We start from the raw sequence: 17624 nt of genomic DNA on the forward strand, positions 1-17624 counted from the left end.
GACAGGTTCTAACATCACACAGAATCCTTCTGCTGGGACCTGCATCCTACAGAGGTGTCCCTGCCCCACCTTGGGGTCATCTGCTGGAAAAGGTCAGAGACCCAGGACCCAATCCCAGCACTCGGTGTCCTACAGCGTGCTTCTTAGCCACTCCAAGTCTCAGTGTTTCCAACTGTGAAATGGAGATAGAAACGCTTACCTATCAAAGCTATTCAGGGGTGTCCACGTAACCACATGTAGAGTGCTCCCGGGGTTGCCAGGGTTCAAGGGACAGAGGGAGAGCACGGGGCAGTGTTGGGGTTATGGAACTGGGCTACCTCCTGTCACTGGAATCTATACCTAGAACCATATACCAAAAGGAAAACTCCATTTCACTGTGTGATCATTTTTAATTAAATTAGAAAGAGAAATCACCCCAATTTGTTTTACAACTATTAGCTCATCCCCTCCAGCCCATCACACCCTCCAGCTGCCCTCACGGAAACCATTACTAGTCACACAGGCTGAGAGGGCGTGTGTTTATGTTTTCTGAATCACAGTCAATACGACTGGAGAGAACAGATAAAACACAAAATAAGTAAACCAAATGCCCTCTTACCCACCTCCACACAGGAGAGTTAACGCCAAGTGATCATCACAAAACCCTCAACAGCTTCCTTATTTCTGCACATCACACACGGAGGGCGTTTTATAGGCCCTGATGTTTCACACGTCAGCACCTCTAGCCCAAAGTTCAGTTTCTCTGGCTAACATGGGAGTCACCTACTTACCACAACTAACAAAGGAAAATGTCACTTAACATGTGACCATGAGTGTTTCCAGGAGAACCGCACCTCTTTTCACTTCCTGCCCTAGATACTTAAGTAGTGATCCTGGCCAAGTTGTTAGAGCACGAGTTAAAAGAAAAAATTTCCTTCTGCCTTCCACAAACTCTGTTTCCAGCCAGCAGAAAAGTGCATTGACTGTTTCCTGCTCCTCCAGTTCTCTGGCCTCCTATCAACCAAGATTTGAAAAATAAGTCCAGCTGGGTCTACATTTATGAAGGTCAATTTAGACTAATGTGAAAACAGCTGCCAGGTGCTCTTATGTGGCACAGAGAGTTATCTGCCATGAATTCAACTGTCTGCTTTCTCAGGAAATGGAACGTCTTGTCAGAAGAGATGAGATAGGTTCTCAGTCAGCTGAGCCTCAGCGGGCCTGCGTCTACCGGGATACATCTAGATAAAAAAAACCCTTTTGTCCACTTTCTTCTTAAGATTTTTTTCACCTCTCCACACATAAAGAATCCTTAAACTAGCAATATTTGCACATAACCAGGCATATCTTAAATACCTACCACCCAAAACCAGAGGTTCTTTTAGTTTGGATCACATTGAGTTACAAACACCCTTTCATAAAATATGTTGAAATTCTAAGGTAATGCTCCAAGAGGTCATGGTAATGGAAACCCTTCTTAATAAGACCATATGCGTAATGACAGCTCAGCTGACCCCACCTCTCCATACTTCACTCCACTTCCTCACCCCATATTCCTAACTTTCAAAAATCCTAAGAAAAGTGGATAAATAACTGCATTTTCAAGTTAGGTAATATTGCATGTAAAACACAGAACAAAATAAACTCAGAATGCATAAATTATTATCACGTAAAAGAACCAATGACTGCCACAGAGTTCATCAAAACATATGCCCTGGGGTGATGAGCCCTGGGTTCCATCCTGCCTGAGCTGCAGATTCACTGTGCCGCTACTGCCCTTCTTCACGGGAAGCCAGGAATCCAACAAGTCTGCACATCTCATGGGGTACAGAAATTATCAGCGGAGACCAGCACCACCACCGAGAGGAAAGTAGAAAGCAGACTACTACGAATTTAGCACACCCCCTGCACCTCCTTGGTGGGTACCACTGATGGTGATCTTGGTAACCAGGTGCAAAGAGATCAGCTTTTAAAAGAAGAGATGCAAGATGCTGAGATGCACAGCTAATCTTAGCACAGAGAGGAAGCCATCTAAAAACCTCTGTATTTCCCTACACATTCCTCCTGAGTCTGACACGTTGAACTGCCATCTCTGGACACAGGAGACAGCCGCACCACAGTTCCACCCAACGCCTCTGCATCCGTGGGTGAGCCCACTGTCTGGTACCTCCCTTTCCCGGAAGCCTGGGGTTTTCCCTGTGCCCCAATCCTTCTGCACGGGGACATCAACCAGCACCTGAGGCTGTAGGAGCCAGACCAGGAGGAGGAGGAAACAACAGGCAGAGAAAGGCTCACAGCCAGAGAGAAGGCAGCGGGGCTCTCGGGGGGAGGGGCAGGCTGCTCATCACCATAAACAGCCAACAAAATCAACAGCTCCGGACCCCAAGAAGCAAAGATGGATTTGTGCTTTTGTGGCAGGAAGGATGCTTTGATTCAAAAATAAACGTCGTGCCATCTAGGTGACAAAGCAAGCCGACTCCTGCTCCGGGAGTGGGCTCACTAGCGAATGAAAACTATGTGTGGGCAAATCGAGAGGCAAAAACAAAGGAGAAAAAAGAAACAGCCGCCCATCTTCAAAGCCAGGTGCACCGGGTAGGTCTGACTTTGGATTCTCCAAGAAAAAATTGCACGAAAGGTTGACTCTGTCCTTTGGCAAAGGAAATTCATTTTTCTTTAGCAAAAGAGGAAGATCTTTAACATGACTGCCCTTAAACGTGGAGGCTGCCAGAGCAGGTTCACAAACTGGCCTCCCTGTAACTGAAGAATGGCTTAAAGACAAAAGGCTCACGTTCGCATCATCCTTATGGAAAAAGTACTGAGCACCTGAACAAAAGGACGTCGTAAAATCACAGGGAAAGGCAGAGGGAGGGGGAAGGAAAACCCAAAGATGGACTTATACGAAGAGAATCACTCAGCTGCCCGGGACAGCAATGCCCAACACAGCAATGGTGTTCTAGCTACAAACAAAGTTGAGTCATATCATTGAGAAGGGGTGCCTTATTCCTGCCCCATTCAACCCTGATAATAGTGTCACAAATAATGGGACACCTTGTGCCATAAGGGAGCCTTTTGCACCAGAAAGACATGGGCAGAATGGGTGGTGCAAGGTCAGGAAGCTTAAGTGATTAAGGTGGAAAGGGTGCACTTGAAGAGAAAGGGAGAGGTGCAACATCCACTGTCAGTGGGAAGCTGCCATCAGCTGCCGTGGAAATAAGGCCTCGCCATGGCATGTGGCTCAGAGCAATGAAGTTAAACTCAGATGCGGTAGTTTTGTCAACCCAGGGTTTCAACAAGAGCTCCTTCACTGTCTAAATATGAAGAGGCCCCTCGCTCAAGGTAAGGCATCTGGTGCAAAAAGAACTGGTCTTAGGTCTTGGTGACATTTGACCCTTTATTCTAACCTACAACTTCATGGTGCAAGTGAGGAGCAAAAATGTGTTATCTCCTTGAACCATGTGTTGTATAGGCCTTAACGTGAAGTTGAGTGTGAAGAGCTAAATTAAAAAATAGGTACAAGTGACATGGTTGGGGCCAGATCTAAGGTCTCTGGTGCATCTTTCCTGTCCATCATTATTTGGAACACTGTAGTTGGTGGGACCACTAACAAACAAGTTCCAGATGGCTGAGAAAGAGAAAAATAGTAGCATATGCCTTTCATGGGTGACCACGGTTCCCCGTGCACTTTCTGGAGACTGTGTATGTGAATCCTGAGGATAAGGCAGCAGCCCTCCGGGTGAGGACGGCGCATGGACATAAGGCTGGGTGAAGAGAACATTGGGAGCGTACATAGGTAGACACGGCTACATGCAAGCCCGGGTTGGGGCCCCAAATGGGAAGACCACACTTCCATCTGACTACCTGTATACTCTGCCATGGCAGTGTCCAATCATCCCTGGATACAGCAGGTTAAACGGATCACCTGGAGTCCCTGAGACAGTTGTAACAATGCCTGGGCCCCTAATGTTGTCCCACATCAAGACTGCATCCAGGAGGCTCCCTTGGGCCACATCGTGAACAGAGGGGGAATAAGTCACCCCTTCTCAGTGACATGACTCGACTTTGCTTGTAGCCAGAACTCCACTGCTGCGTCGGGCAGTGCTGTCCTGGGCAGCTTAGCGATTCTCTTCTCTTCACATGTGTCCAGCCCTGGGTTTTCCTTGCTCCCTCCCTGAGCTACCAACCCCCTCCCCACTTCCTCCTTTATCTACGATTTCTGAAAAATGCTATGAACTGGCAATTACAATGGAAAGAGGATAGTCGAGGACCAGCCTCGCCCTCATCTCGTAGAAGCTACCTTCCCTGCAACACTGAGTGGCCAGTGTCAGCTGACCCTGGCTCTCCCTGACCGTGTGTGTATGTGGAGGGTGGCATCTGGCAAGCTGAGCAAACAGCTCTCACGTGAGGTGATATGCCAGTTCCGGCCCGACAAAGGAGGGAACACAACCCAGCCAAAGCAGACCAGCCCGCAGCTCAGCCTTTGTTGCTGATCTGGGGCAAGGCCCTGGAGCTCAAGGCAGAGTGAGCCAGGCCCCGGACCCTCCCCAAGCAGGGCTCACCTGGCAAGGCTCACCTGTGCATGGAGCGGCCCCCAGGGCCCAAGGTGACTCTGACAACAGGACCCCAGGATGTGGCCAACCAGACACACCCTTCCACCCCAGGACTCCACCCCAGCAGGAGAGGACCTCCTCCTGGATCCAGCTCTGCCTCCAACTGTGCCACGCTGCCCACCAGGCCAGGACGCTGCCCACCAGGCCAGGGAGTGAGTGTGAAGACCCGGAAAGCAGAGAGGGACTCAGGGCAAGTGGCCGCATTAGCGAGGAGTCTGGGGAGACCGCCTGTCCACCGCTCGCTGCAGTTTCCGTTTGTTTGGGACAGCGACGCCCAAGGAGACCAGAGGCAGGAGGAGGCGGTGGGCGGCGGAGCGAGGTCCCCTCCACCACCCTGGACCTGGAGTTGCGCTCAGTCTTGTAGCACCATTTATTCCGGCCTTGAAGCCGCGGGCATGCCGGCGGCTGGAAGGCCTCCTGCACACAAAGATGAGCGCGGCGGGAGGGAGGGGCCCGACTGCTCCCAGGGCGGAGTGTCAAAGGCCACGCCTGCAGGAAGGCGATTTGGGGCGCTCCCCGTGGCGCTTCCCACCCTCGCCCTCCCACTCCCGTCACGGGAGGAAAATGTCCGTGCGACTGCGAGCGCCGGCAGCGGGGAGGAGGCCGCAAGGGGCGGGAAGGACCCCGCGGGGGACCAAGGCCGGGGGAGCGAAGGCCCCGCGCCCCCCCGGGCGCCCCGCCCGCCCCCCGGCGCGGCCCGCGGCGCACGCGGCACGACCACGCGGGGGTCGCCCACGCAGAGCGCGCTCCCACCGCCCCGCGCCCGCCGAGGGCCGCAAACCGAGGGGGAGTACGGGCGGACCCGCGACGCCCGCGCGGCCCTCACCTCCTCCCCCACCCGCCCCTCATCTCCCAGGCGCCCCCGACACCGCCTTCTAGCACCGAGAAACCCCCGCCCGCACTCGGGCCCCCTCCGCCGCTCCCCTCAGTCACACGGCAGCCCCTCCCCAACCTCGACCCAGACCCCGACCCCACTCACCGAGCAGCCCCGGCAGCGGGCGGGCGCGGGGCGCGGGGGCGGCGGGCGGGGCGCGCGGCAGCAGCAGCAGCAGCAGCAGGAGCGCGAGCAGCGGCCCCATGTCGGCGGCGCTCAGTCCATGGCGGCCGCCCCTCCCCGCGCTCCCGGCGCTGCCGCGGTTTCAGCACCGGACAGCGCCGCCGGCCCCGCCCCGACACGCCCGGCCCCGCCCATGCCCCGCCCCCAACACGCCGCGCGCGCCCTCAGGCCGCGCCCACGCCCCGCCCCCTCCACGGGGAGCGGTCCGCGAAACGTGCTCCGGCCTGCCTGGCCCCCAACCCCGCCGAATCTCTGCGGGCGCCCAGCCCCCCCCGTGCTCCGCTCTTGGCCTCCTGCTGCCCTGTGGCCGCCGAGCCTCCCCGGCCCGCCTGCGTCCCAGGGCTTCCTCGACCCTTCCGCCCCTGAGGGCGCCCAGCCCCCGCCCACCCCGTACCCCACGCCGGCCCAAGACCTGAGTCGGAAGCGCACCTGCTGCGGGCAGTGCGGGCCTCCCCAGGAAGGGGCTGGAGCCGCGCAGGGCCTGCGGGTGTGGGGGTCCTCAGTCTGGGAAGGAGCGGCTGGGGGAGCCTAACCTGCGGGGTCAACGGGAACGAAGGCTGCGGCCCTGAGCTCCAGCCCGCGGGGCCAGGATTCCACAGTGGGGACCCTGCCCTGAGGTGGGGTCAGCGGGGGCCCTTCCCCGCTCCCTGCAGCCTGCCCTCCTCGGGCCACCGTCCGAGGGTCCGGCAAGGGGCGCTGGGGCCCTTGCGTTCCTCCCCAGGAGACTTCCACTCCCTAAAGACCTGGGCACAGCGCGGGGTCCCTCAGCAGATGGGGGCTGTGTATGAGAGAGGAGTGGGGGTGTGCGGGGCTGAGCTGAGTGTCCCCCGCACCCTACCCTGGCTTATCCCCTCAGTCACCCCTCTCTGCTGGCTGGTGTGGCTGACCCCAGGGTCGGCTGTGCCCACTCCCACCCGTCCCTGGCCCCTGCCGGGCCCTCATCCAGGCAGGCTTCCTGCGGCCTCCCCACCCCAGGCAAGGCTGGGCTGCCCAGACGCTGGGGCTGGGGGTGACAGCTCGGCCAGCCCACCTGCATGTGGGACTGAACACTGGGCCCGACTGTCCCACAGACCCCAGGTCCGTCCGCCTCCGGACCCTGCTCGGCACCCTCCGTGCGGCAGCACCCAAGAGAGCACTCCCCTCCTGTCTCCCGGCCTAGCAGGCGGGCCCAGGGCACCGCCCCCCAGAGAAATTGCTGTCCACCCTGTGGGGCCACCGTCCCTCCCCAGGATGCAGCAGCCGCCACCATCCATCGTGGCCCCACGGCACCCCACAAAGGGTGGCCCACCGGTTGGAGAAAAGCACTGGCGAGTGGGCTTTTCAGGGCACAGCTTGTTCATCGCTTTATTCTCCGCAGCCAGACCTGCGTTAGCACCGTGCTGCTCTCCCCTCAAAGCATACGAGCCTCCCGGAGTGGACGCACCTGCTGAGATGCTTCATCCCCAGACTCGTCTGAGAAAGGATCCAAGAGGCTCATTCCTCAGCCACGCTGAGCACCCCGCCATCCGCAATGGAAGCCCATGGGGCTGACCCCAAATGGGCGCTCTGGGCATGAGACCCACCCCGGTGAAGGCCTGAGGCTGACAGGACGTCTGTCCTCTGATGTCCAGAGGGCTGACTGGTGATACATTTGCTGACGGAAGCAACAGGAAAAGGCAGGGAGTAAGACCAGGGTGGGCTAGAAGGTAGAGCTCATTCGTGACAGGCTGTTAAGCGATTCGGAAGCACGAGGGCGGGGCGTGAAACCGCCCAGCAACGTCTGTGTGATACCAAAGGGCCTAACTCCACCTCTTGTAGATGCAGGTCTCCGTCGTCAGGTGCCTGCCTGACAGGCGAATCCGAGGGCATTTACAGGTTGGCCTTGGTGGAGGACCCAGAGGAGCCAAGCCCCTCCCGAGCCCGCGCCCTGCAGGACTGCTGCCGCTTGGGGCTGTGGTGCTCCTTCCCGGGCATCGTTACACGGGCTCCAGGAAGAGCGCGGCGGGGTTCGTTCTTTCCTTGTTTGCCCGGCTGCTGCTGACGGTGGCTTCCGGAGCCAGGTCCTGCGTCACCCCTGGGCCCCGGCTCCAGGACTCTGGCAGTCACAGCACAGTTGGAGGGAAACACCCCAGAAAGGGAAAGTGGGGGACCAGAGGCACAGGAGGGACCGCAAAGAAATCACAGCAACAGGGCATGGGGAGAAGCACAAAACCCACGAGGAGGCGCAGGAGGTTGCCCTGCTCTGAGCCGAGCAGACCGTGCTGGCCTCTGCTTTGCCTGCCGCGCGGCCGAGTTCTGCTGACGGGACAGAGGACGCTCACGCGGGGAGAAGTGGAGCGTGAGGAAGGGAGGAAAGGAACTCTCGCGTGGGAAGCACAGGGCCATTCCAGAGGCAGCCCAGATTTCTGATGGGCGGGAGGGCTGTGCACGGCCCTTTCTGGAGTGCCGGCCAGGTACGTGGACACGGTAAGAATCCCCAGTGCTGGGCCCCGACAAGCAGGTGTGCGTGTGTGCACACGGGAGCGTGTCTGCATGCGTGTGTGACTGCACGTGTGTGTGTGAGAACATGTCTGAGTGCTGTACAAAGCACGGAGACACATGGGTCTGTCCACTGTGTGCACAGCATTCAAACACACGCTTATTACTCCCTGAGCCCTTTGGCTGGGGGTGGGCATCTCCTGCGTGGACTGATGCTCTGTGCCTTTCTCCTTAGGAAACCATTCCGTCCGCTCCTGTCACACTTGCTGATATTTACGACAGGCAGCCAAAGCATGCCAGAGTCTGTATGTGATGCCGTCCTGTGGTTCACAGTGAGAACATAGTTGCAGTCACAGGTCAAGGAATGACTCTTTCAAGGAGATTTTCAAGACCCTTGAGCCATGTGTCCCTTCAGGGGCCTCCTGTCCACCTGAGGAGGGAGCAGAGTGAAACTCCCAGCGAGGACACAGGTGGGGCTCAAACCCCAGCCCTGTGCGCACCAGCTCTGTCGGCCTTCATGCTCCTGAGTGCTGACAGATCAAACCGTTGGCAAACCGGATGGTTCTGACTGTCAGTGCTCTGGATTACCTCGGAGCTGACCAGAATATCTGTGACATCTCATTAGGACCAGGAAGTATTCAAAATGGGGGAGCTGGGCTCCCACTCTCTGTGCTGAAAAAAACGGCCCAGCTGCAGGTGATTCACTGGGATGGTGGGCATGGGAGCTGGCGGGAGACGGGCTCAGACACGGATCCCAAGGTTTTTACCGCATCAGCAGCACCGACTGTGTCCTCCCTCATGTCGGTGGACGCCCAGTGTGCTAGGCTGGAATGCCCATTGGATTTCCACTTGATCAGGACATCTGATGGTCCCAGTTCCACCCGGGAGGGAAAGTGGGCTGCCAGACCCCAAGGAAAGGGGCCTCTAATGGGCCCTCGGCTACTAGCCTGTGACGTTCACGGAGCCCCTTCTAGAGGGCGGGGCGGGGAGCAAACGATCCCCATCCCACTGCTGCAGAGGCCAGGACCCCACGTGGCTGCCCTCACTCAGCACAGGGACATCGCCCACCACTCCCCACTCCCGAGTACACCGTGCCTCCCTTTTTCTCCCTGGGGTGACAGCTCTGTCCCACACCGAGTACCGCCTGACTCCAGGGCACAGCCCAGAGTGGGGAGCGAGGAGCTGCACCCCACAGCTTGGAGGAATCAGGGTGAACATGCAATTGCAGGACACAGAGGATTCTGGAGACCCGGAGGATGGAAATCTCAAGGAGGGCCTCCCCGCTGGGAATGGCGACACCCTCCCCACCCCATGAAGGGATCCCTGCCTGTTAGCCAGGAGACCCTGCTTTTATTCCGTGTGTAATGACAGCGAGGAGGGCTTTGTGAGTGTGTGGGCAGGAAAGGGGTGGGGTGGACTAGACTGGAAGCCTGTCTGTCCTTCCCTCATGCATCCGCACGCTGTCATCACACACGCGAGCACGAGCAGTACAGCGTTCAGTTCTGCGCGCTTTAAACCTGCTCCCCTAGTGGAGCCCCCTAGTGGAGCCCCGGCGCCCCGCCACTCCGCATCTGAGCACCCCGCTCTGTCCCCCAGGCACACGTGCAGGGACTTCTCTAGGGTGTATGCCTACAGCAGGAGTGTCTGAACTATTTTGACCCAATAAAAATGGAATCATATTTTTTCACAAATTGGATTATTTCACCCATCAAGTTTGACACAAGATAAAAGAAAACCCGACTATCCTAAAAACGTACATGCAAATTAAAAAGCCAATTAACCTCTTCCCACAAAGGGAACAAACACCAAGCTCCATTTTAGGGTGCTACAACAAATGCAAGGAACTACTTCTCATCTTGAACAAACTCTTCCAGGAATACCAAAAGACAGAACACTCCTCAGTTCATTTTATGAGGCTTGCCTATTCTTGAAACTAAATCAAACATGGAAAGGGCAAAAAAGAAAAAAAAAAAATTCACCAATACAAAGTACGGCTTAGTTAATTAGCAAAGATGTTTAGATAGTCTTATGTTCAAAACCAGCTGAGTAATCAACCCCCCACCTCCCAGTCCTCAGATATCCCTCAGTAAAACCTTGCCCTAAATGCTCATGACCACGGTGCACAGTCCATTTAGGTACCTTCTTGGAGAAACAGAGGCACTGAGACATTGGCACTTCTTTCCTTCCTGCTGGGGGGCTAAGACAGAACACGTGTGCGTTTGAAGCAGCACCCCAGGCGGCAGGATGCTGACGGCCTCGACGTGGGCCGTGGCTGTCGGGATCTGAACGTGGAGACTCTGGCAACGGGGGTGGTGACGCAGGACGATGCAGCCAGGGAGCCGGGGGCCAGTCCTCCGTCAGCCGGGACAGCTCTCGGAAAGAAAAGGTGGTTCAGCTTCAGGCTGCATGACTGGATCTGTGTCCTGGCACTCACAGCCACAGGGCCCCACGTGTGGCCCCTTTCCCCGCACCCACCCAGCCGCTCCCTGCGCTTTACACCTCTGCCCCTGGTAGAAAGGCAGTCCCACCCAGAACTCAGCCCTCGTTCCTGCAGGGGAAAACCTGTACTAATATTTTTAAATCAAGTAGACAAACAGGTGTTGTCATTGCTTTATTACTCATAGTTTGCAAGCAATATTATATATAAAAGTCATTTTTAAAACAACCGGCTTTGCTAGAAAGGTGTCTTTTTTTTTTTTCTTTGCTCTGTGGGTTTCTGCACCATTCATACCTGGAGCCTGTTACATTAAATGTATCATTTATGCAGGCGCTGGGCAAAAATGTAAGAAACTTTGAGTTTTCTACTCATACCCACCCCAAAATAAATCCTACCCCTTCTCTACTATATGGGTTATTAACATTAAAAACACTAGGAAAATACACATCCATCTCGCTTTCTGTAAGTCCTTTTTCTCTATTTTTAATGACCAAGATGTTGGCTTGGTTATGAATTCAAAAGTGCTCCCAAAGTTCTTGATGATGATTCATAGAGAAACCTGAAACACAGAGAAAGAATTAGCTACAGAAAAATGTGACTGAAGTATGCAAATTTACATTTTCACAGAATAAATCTAAAAATGGTTTGGAACAGAATACACTTAAAGAGAAAACTGAAGTAATCGCTGTTTCTCAAAGGTAAATGGAGTAATAAGAATCGCCATCGGCAGAAACCTTAGCGCGACACACGGCACACAGACAGAGCCATCCACGACAGGAGGCGTCCTCTGTCCCCAAGGAACACGAACAGAAGACCCTCTCGGTGAAAGGTGCTCACCTGGCCGTGCTTCCTCTTTCACTCACAAGGACTCTCCTCTAGGAGACACACGGCAGGCTCACGAGTATGGCCGGACGCCCCCTTTTCCCACGCCCACAATCGCTAGCTCGTCTCCCTCCTTCGCGAGATCACAAGGTAAACGACAACCATTAACCCCCATGATGCACTGCTGCGACCATGCTTGCTCACTTCCTGCACACACACCTCACTTTCTCGTCCCATCCCCTGCACACCTGTCCCCAGGCGAGACTGGCTAGGCAGCCCGTCACCCACTCCCCTTCCTTCTCCATCCCCCGAGCTCCCCTCAGAGGGTGTGTGGGCCAGCCAACCTCTGAATTCCTGCCAAGACAAACCTCAACCTTTATCCCAAACGGCCTCTCAGCTTGATTCACTCTTCAGCCTGGAGCTGTTATGGGCACTCGGGTCTGCCCGTGTCCTGCCCTGTCCAGTATCAACACAAGCATGGGGTAACTTTACATTTTCTAGTAGCCACGTCCAAAGAGATGAAAAGAATGGGTGAAATTCGTCTTAAGACAGTTGGCCCTTGAATGACGCAGGGGTTTGGGGCGACGCGACCCTCCGCAAAGTTGAAAATCTGTGGATAACTTAGTCGGCCCTCTGAGAACGCAGCTCTTCCATATCCACGGTTCTGCATCCACAGATTCACCCAACTACGACTGTGCAGTCCTGGGCCATTTACTATGGAAAATGTCTGCATTTAAGTGGATCCACATAGTTCAGACCTCTGCTGTCCAAGAGTCAACAGTGTATTTTATTTAACCCCACACACCGAAATAAGTCAACCTGTAACCAACACAAAAACATCACCAACGTATCTCACAGCCCTTCTGCACACCAGCCGCAGAGCCTGTGGGTCCTCACACCTGGGCCACATCTCGAGTCACACTCACTTGTTCCACTCGTCACAAGGAGCCCCGTAGGGGCCAACACAGATCTAGAAAAGTTTTCATATTTTTCTCTTTGTCTCAAAATTCAGGAATTTTATTCAGACTTATGCGTGATTTTTTTCATCAGTCCCATCTAAACTTCAGTTAAAGAAACAACAACAACAAAAAATGAATCTTTAAAATTGCGTATCTCTTTGGCCCCAGGAAATCCTCTCCCGTCGGCGGTTGGATCGCTGCTTCCCTGGGTCTCTCCCTGGTCTGCTTCCCCCAGGACCCTCATCGGTGCCTGTCCTGCTCGGGGGCACCCTCCACGGTGACCTTCTGGACCACTTGGGAGCTGAGGCTCCAGTGCCTCAGCAACGTTTCCAACTCAAGGGTTTTTAGTTCCAGATCATTCTTTTGGGCTACGATTGATTTTTCTTTGAAGACTCTTGTCATTAAGTGTCTGGCTGGCCCAGCACTGCTGCTTTACTAACGGTTGTCCTATTTGTCTCTCACCGCTCCACCGCTGCACGTGTGCAGTCATTTTTGTCTGCGCCCCACAGACGTCTCAGGCTGAGCAGAGACGGCAGACGGTGGGAAGCACGAAGCCTACGGAAGCCGCCCCATCAGCAGCGAGCAGCTGTCTGCATCCGGAGAAACACCAGGAGACTCGGATGCCCCCCATCCCTTCCGGCCTCCTGGCATCAGTGCCCGACGGCACCACCCTCCTGCATCAACTCTTCGAGAGCTATAGGCTAGGACGCTTGCAAGGGCCAACACGCCAGCCAGGCCCCAGCTCCCTGGTGGCCAGAGGTGGGGAGCACTGTCCCACCCAGGAGACGAGACAGAGGGACACAGGACACGGTAAGTCACCAACGCCCCACAATCTAAGCCTTATTTTTAATCACTCGAAAATATTGTCTCCTTATGTAAGAATTTTTAAACCCTTAAAGAAAAATGTTAGGTTACCTTGGCAAAATGACTTATTAAATTACTATAGGGTAATCAGCCTCTCATGCTGGCCTAAGTCCAGTCGGAGACTCTGGTCACCTCTGAACCGAGCACCAGGCCAGTTCTGGGCTTCCGGGCATCCTGACTTCTCCTTCCAAGGCCAGAAACCAAGGCTGAGAGGCAAAGCAACCTGCCTGGGACCCCAGCATCAGCAAAGGTACGGTGGGTGCAAACCAGGCCTCTGACTACCCCACGGGGCTCGGATACCAACAAGCTCTTCTGCTCTCCTGTGAATTCAGTCATTCTCCTATTACCTGGGGAGAGGGCTGGATACACTGTATAGACCAGAGGAATCAGAATTATTAAGGGGCAAAATAAATGAGCATGCAATTTCAGAGCTGGAAGGGACAGTGGCAGCCCTGGTCCATGGTCCCCCATGTCGCCCACTGAGCTCTGACTCCCCACGACCCGCCCACCTCCAGCTCCTACGGCCCAAGGCCGGCCGTGCTCCTGGCTGGAGACGCCAACACAGGAGAGGCACAAAATCAGCCTTCCGAGAAAAACAATCGGTAAGATAAGCAACGTATGTTTTCTAATTAAAGAAGGGTTTTATTTACGAGTAGTTTTTAATTATCCACACCAAGGTCCCTAGGTTTTGATGCATGCTTCTAAATGAGCTACAAAAAGCATCCAGCCTCGAATTCATTTTTTTAAAAAGACTATGAAAATTACATACAGTGGAATAAGGTGATATTACGTATCAATACTTGATAATAAAAAAGAGGCCACTGTTTCTGGGAATACTCCTTTGCTTCAAGTCTAATCACAAGGTTTAACGTTGGGGACGCACATACACCACCAAAGCTGCCAAAACACAGTTAATGCTGGTAATTAACTTGCTTATAACATGATTCCAGTTCACTTAGTGGGAAAAATTCACGATATAACACAAACCTTAAGAAATAATCTCTAATTATAGTGCTACTCGTACACTATGTATGAAAGTAATAAAGGTGACATCCTTTGACACTTAAGTGCATGAGTGCGTTGGTGAACGCATGCTGCTGCCCCTGAGAAAACAGTCCAGTTTACACAATTTACAGAACTTACGGAGCACTATGCCAGGTGACGCACTGAAAGTGCAATGAGACAGCACCCAACAGGCCAGCCAACAAAATACTAGCCCTGCTGCAGAGAAAGCTAGTGTATTTGTTAAGAAAACATCCACTTCTAAATTAATGCCCCGCTTCCTAAAATATTCATTGGACCAAAGGGTCCCAAGAGTCTTAAAGATGCAGACTTGCCTTAACGTCTCTATGCCAACAAAAATAAATAATATTCTAAAATAGTCTTAAATCTTAACTGCTTATCTTCCATTAGATTGATTTTTTTTGTTTCATCAATTTTTTTTAAGTTCTTTTTTTTTTATTTTCCAGACACTGGTTTTTGTACAGTGTGCTTCTTGCATATTTAAGTAAGAAGCCAATATTTCAGTCTCTACCTATTTACTTTTTTAGGATGTTTCCTCCTTAAAGGCAAGAACTGTTTCTTGCCATCTGTGTATCAGCTTAGCACAGAAAACTGCATAGTTGTAGAAACAATGAAGAAACAAAATATTACATGCCCTGCATTTAATTTCTATGAATATCCTTTTCTTTTCCATGGAGTAAGTTCTGAACTTCTAAGGCCTTTTTTTCTGTCAGCGTAACTAACACAATTCAAGTACTCGCCTTGAACCTCTGTACAAGTGCAAACGTCCCTCTTTCCTAACACCCTCAGAGCAGTTCATACCATTCTTTTCCAAAAAACTATCCTTACAGATGGTATTTCTAACAGAGAAATCTTGTAAAATGCTTGCATTTCCGAGGTTATGACCATGTCCCATAACAATAACCTATCATTTACCTAGTTTGTAATTCTGACGGCCTTATTTAGTATTTGCACTGCACTGTGTTTTCAGAAACATACAAACACTCCTCAGTTTCCTCCAAATTAGAAGCTCACTTCCCGCTTCCTCCCATACCTAGAAATTAAACAAGTTCATAACCCTAGAGTCTGTTGGGTTTCTCCCTCAAAGACCCTTCCTAAACTGCATAGGAAATAGTCAACAGTCTCTGCAGTAAAGCCTGTAATTGAACGCGCGTCCTTGGCTCGCAGACGAGCAAGCCCCCGCTCCAGGGCCCCGCTGGGGCTCATGAGGCACAGCACCAGCCCTAGCAGCAGGGGCGCCAGAGGGCTGCCCACAAGGTCCAGCCTTCTCCGGAGGGTGCAAGCAGCAGAGGCAGCACCCAGGCCCCACAGGGCGGCTGCCTGACCCGCGGTGGGGCTCATGGGCTCAGCAGCTCCCCTGGCACCTCCCTATGGACGGGCCCCACCCCCCGGAGACCAGATGGCCAGCGGTCCCCCCAGAAGGCCTGAGGACTTCTCCATCCCGGAGAGGCTCAGCCTGGGGTGTGCGTCCTCCCTAGGGGTAGTGCTGGGGGAGCTGCTGAGCCCATGAGGGTGAGCCCACCCTTTACAGTTCGCTGTGACCCTCACGAGCCCCCAGTCCGTTGCACCAGTGCCCCTGATGGGAGCTCCTGACTTGGAGCTTACACTGTCCCGTCACCGTGGGGTTTCGGCCTCCTGACTAAAACACCACGAACGCTCCAGAGATGCTCACTGAAGGAGGCTGGGGAGCCATCTTCATACCTGACAAAATGGCTTTTACGGAGCAAAGCATTACTGGAGAAGAAGCAGGACCCCTCATAAAAATAAAAGGGTCAATCCAATCAAGAAGATATAATAGTTCTAAAATCATATGCTCCTAATATCAGGATTACAAAATATATAAAGGAAAACCCCTCTGTCAAAAATGGACAGATCCAGCAGGCAGAAAATTAGTAAGGACAAGCTGAACTCAACACCATCAACCAAGAGGATACAACTGACATTTACAGATTCCTTCACCCTACAAGAGCACAATGCACATTCTTCTCAAGCTCCTGTGGAACATTCACCAAGATAGATCACATATTAGGCCATAAAACACACCTTAATACATTTAAAAGAATAGAAACCCATACAATGTCTTCTCTCAGACATTAAACTAGAGATGAATAACAAAAAAATAACTGGAAAATTGAGAGATTAAATAACACACTTCTAAAGAATACATGCAGCAAAGAAGAAATCTCAAGAGAAATTTTAAAATATTTTTAACTAAACGGAAATGAAAACATAACATCAAAATTTGTACCATGCAGCAAAAGCAGTGCTTAGAGAGTAATTTATAGCACTGACTATTAGAAAAGAAGAAACATCTAAAAATCAGTTATCTAGGCTTCCGGAAACCAGAAAAAAAGAAAAAAAAGAGCAAATTAAATCCAAAGCAGGCCAAAGAAAAGAAATAATAAAAATTAGAGCAGAAAGCAAAAAAAAAAGAAATGAAAAACAGAAATCAATAGAGAAAATCAATGAAACAAAAAGCTGGTTCTTTTAAAAGATCAATAAAACCAATAAGCCTCTAGCCAGGCTGGAAACAAAAAAAGAGGACACAAATTACTAATATGAGAAATGAAAGAGAGTACATAACTACAGATCCCATGGACATTAAAAAAAAGACAATTAAGGAATACTATACCCACAAAGTTGACAGCCTAGATGAAATGGACCAAATCCTTGAAAGGCACAATCTGCCAAAACTAACTCAAGAAGAAATAGACAATCTGAATAGGCATCTATTAAAAAAATTGAGTCAGTAATTAATAACCTTCCAAAAGTAGAAAGCACCAGACCCAGACGGATTCACTGGTGAATTCTAACCAAATATTTGAGAAAGAAGCTATACCAATTCTTTACAGTCTCTTTCAGACGATAGAAGAAGGGAAGGAATACTTCCTAAGTCATTCTATGAGGCCAGCAATTCCCTAGTCACAAAGCCAGACAAAGACATTACAAGAAAAGATAACTTCAGAACAATCTCACTCATGGGCATAGATGCAAAAAGTACTTAATAAAATATTAGCAAATTATGGGCTTTCCTGGTGGCACAGTGGTTGAGAGTCCGCCTGCTGATGCAGAGGACACGGGTTCGTGCCCTGGTCTGGGAGGATCCCACATGCCGCGGAGCGGCCAGGCCCGTGAGCCATGGCCCCTGAATCTGCGCGTCCAGAGCCTATGCTCCGCGACGGGAGAGGCCACAACACTGAGAGGCCCGTGAACCCCAAAATATATATATATATATATATATATATATATATATATATATATATATATATATATATATATATATAAGCAAATTAAACCCAACAGTGTATTAAAAAATTATACACCATGACCGAGTGGGATTTATCCCAGGTATGCAAGGCTGGTTCAACATCTGAAAATCAACTAACGTAACCTACCACATCAACAGGCTAAAGAAGAAAAAT

The 17624-nt window shown here is 52.2% G+C and overlaps 1 protein-coding gene across 1 annotated transcript in view; it reads right to left on the reverse strand.

Annotated features, from left to right (window-relative positions):
• Positions 1 to 10698: 10698 nt before the first annotated feature.
• The window catches only part of NCAPG2 (non-SMC condensin II complex subunit G2), a 61527-nt gene continuing 54601 nt past the window's right edge, over positions 10699 to 17624 (reverse strand). Inside the window, exon 28 of the mRNA XM_065883457.1 lies at positions 10699 to 11093. Coding sequence (XP_065739529.1) covers positions 11042 to 11093 — 52 coding nt within the window. The 3' untranslated portion in view covers positions 10699 to 11041. The remainder of the gene's footprint in view (positions 11094 to 17624) is intronic.

Source organism: Phocoena phocoena, chromosome 9, assembly GCF_963924675.1.
Source record: "Phocoena phocoena chromosome 9, mPhoPho1.1, whole genome shotgun sequence".
NCBI classification, from domain to species: Eukaryota; Metazoa; Chordata; class Mammalia; order Artiodactyla; family Phocoenidae; genus Phocoena; species Phocoena phocoena.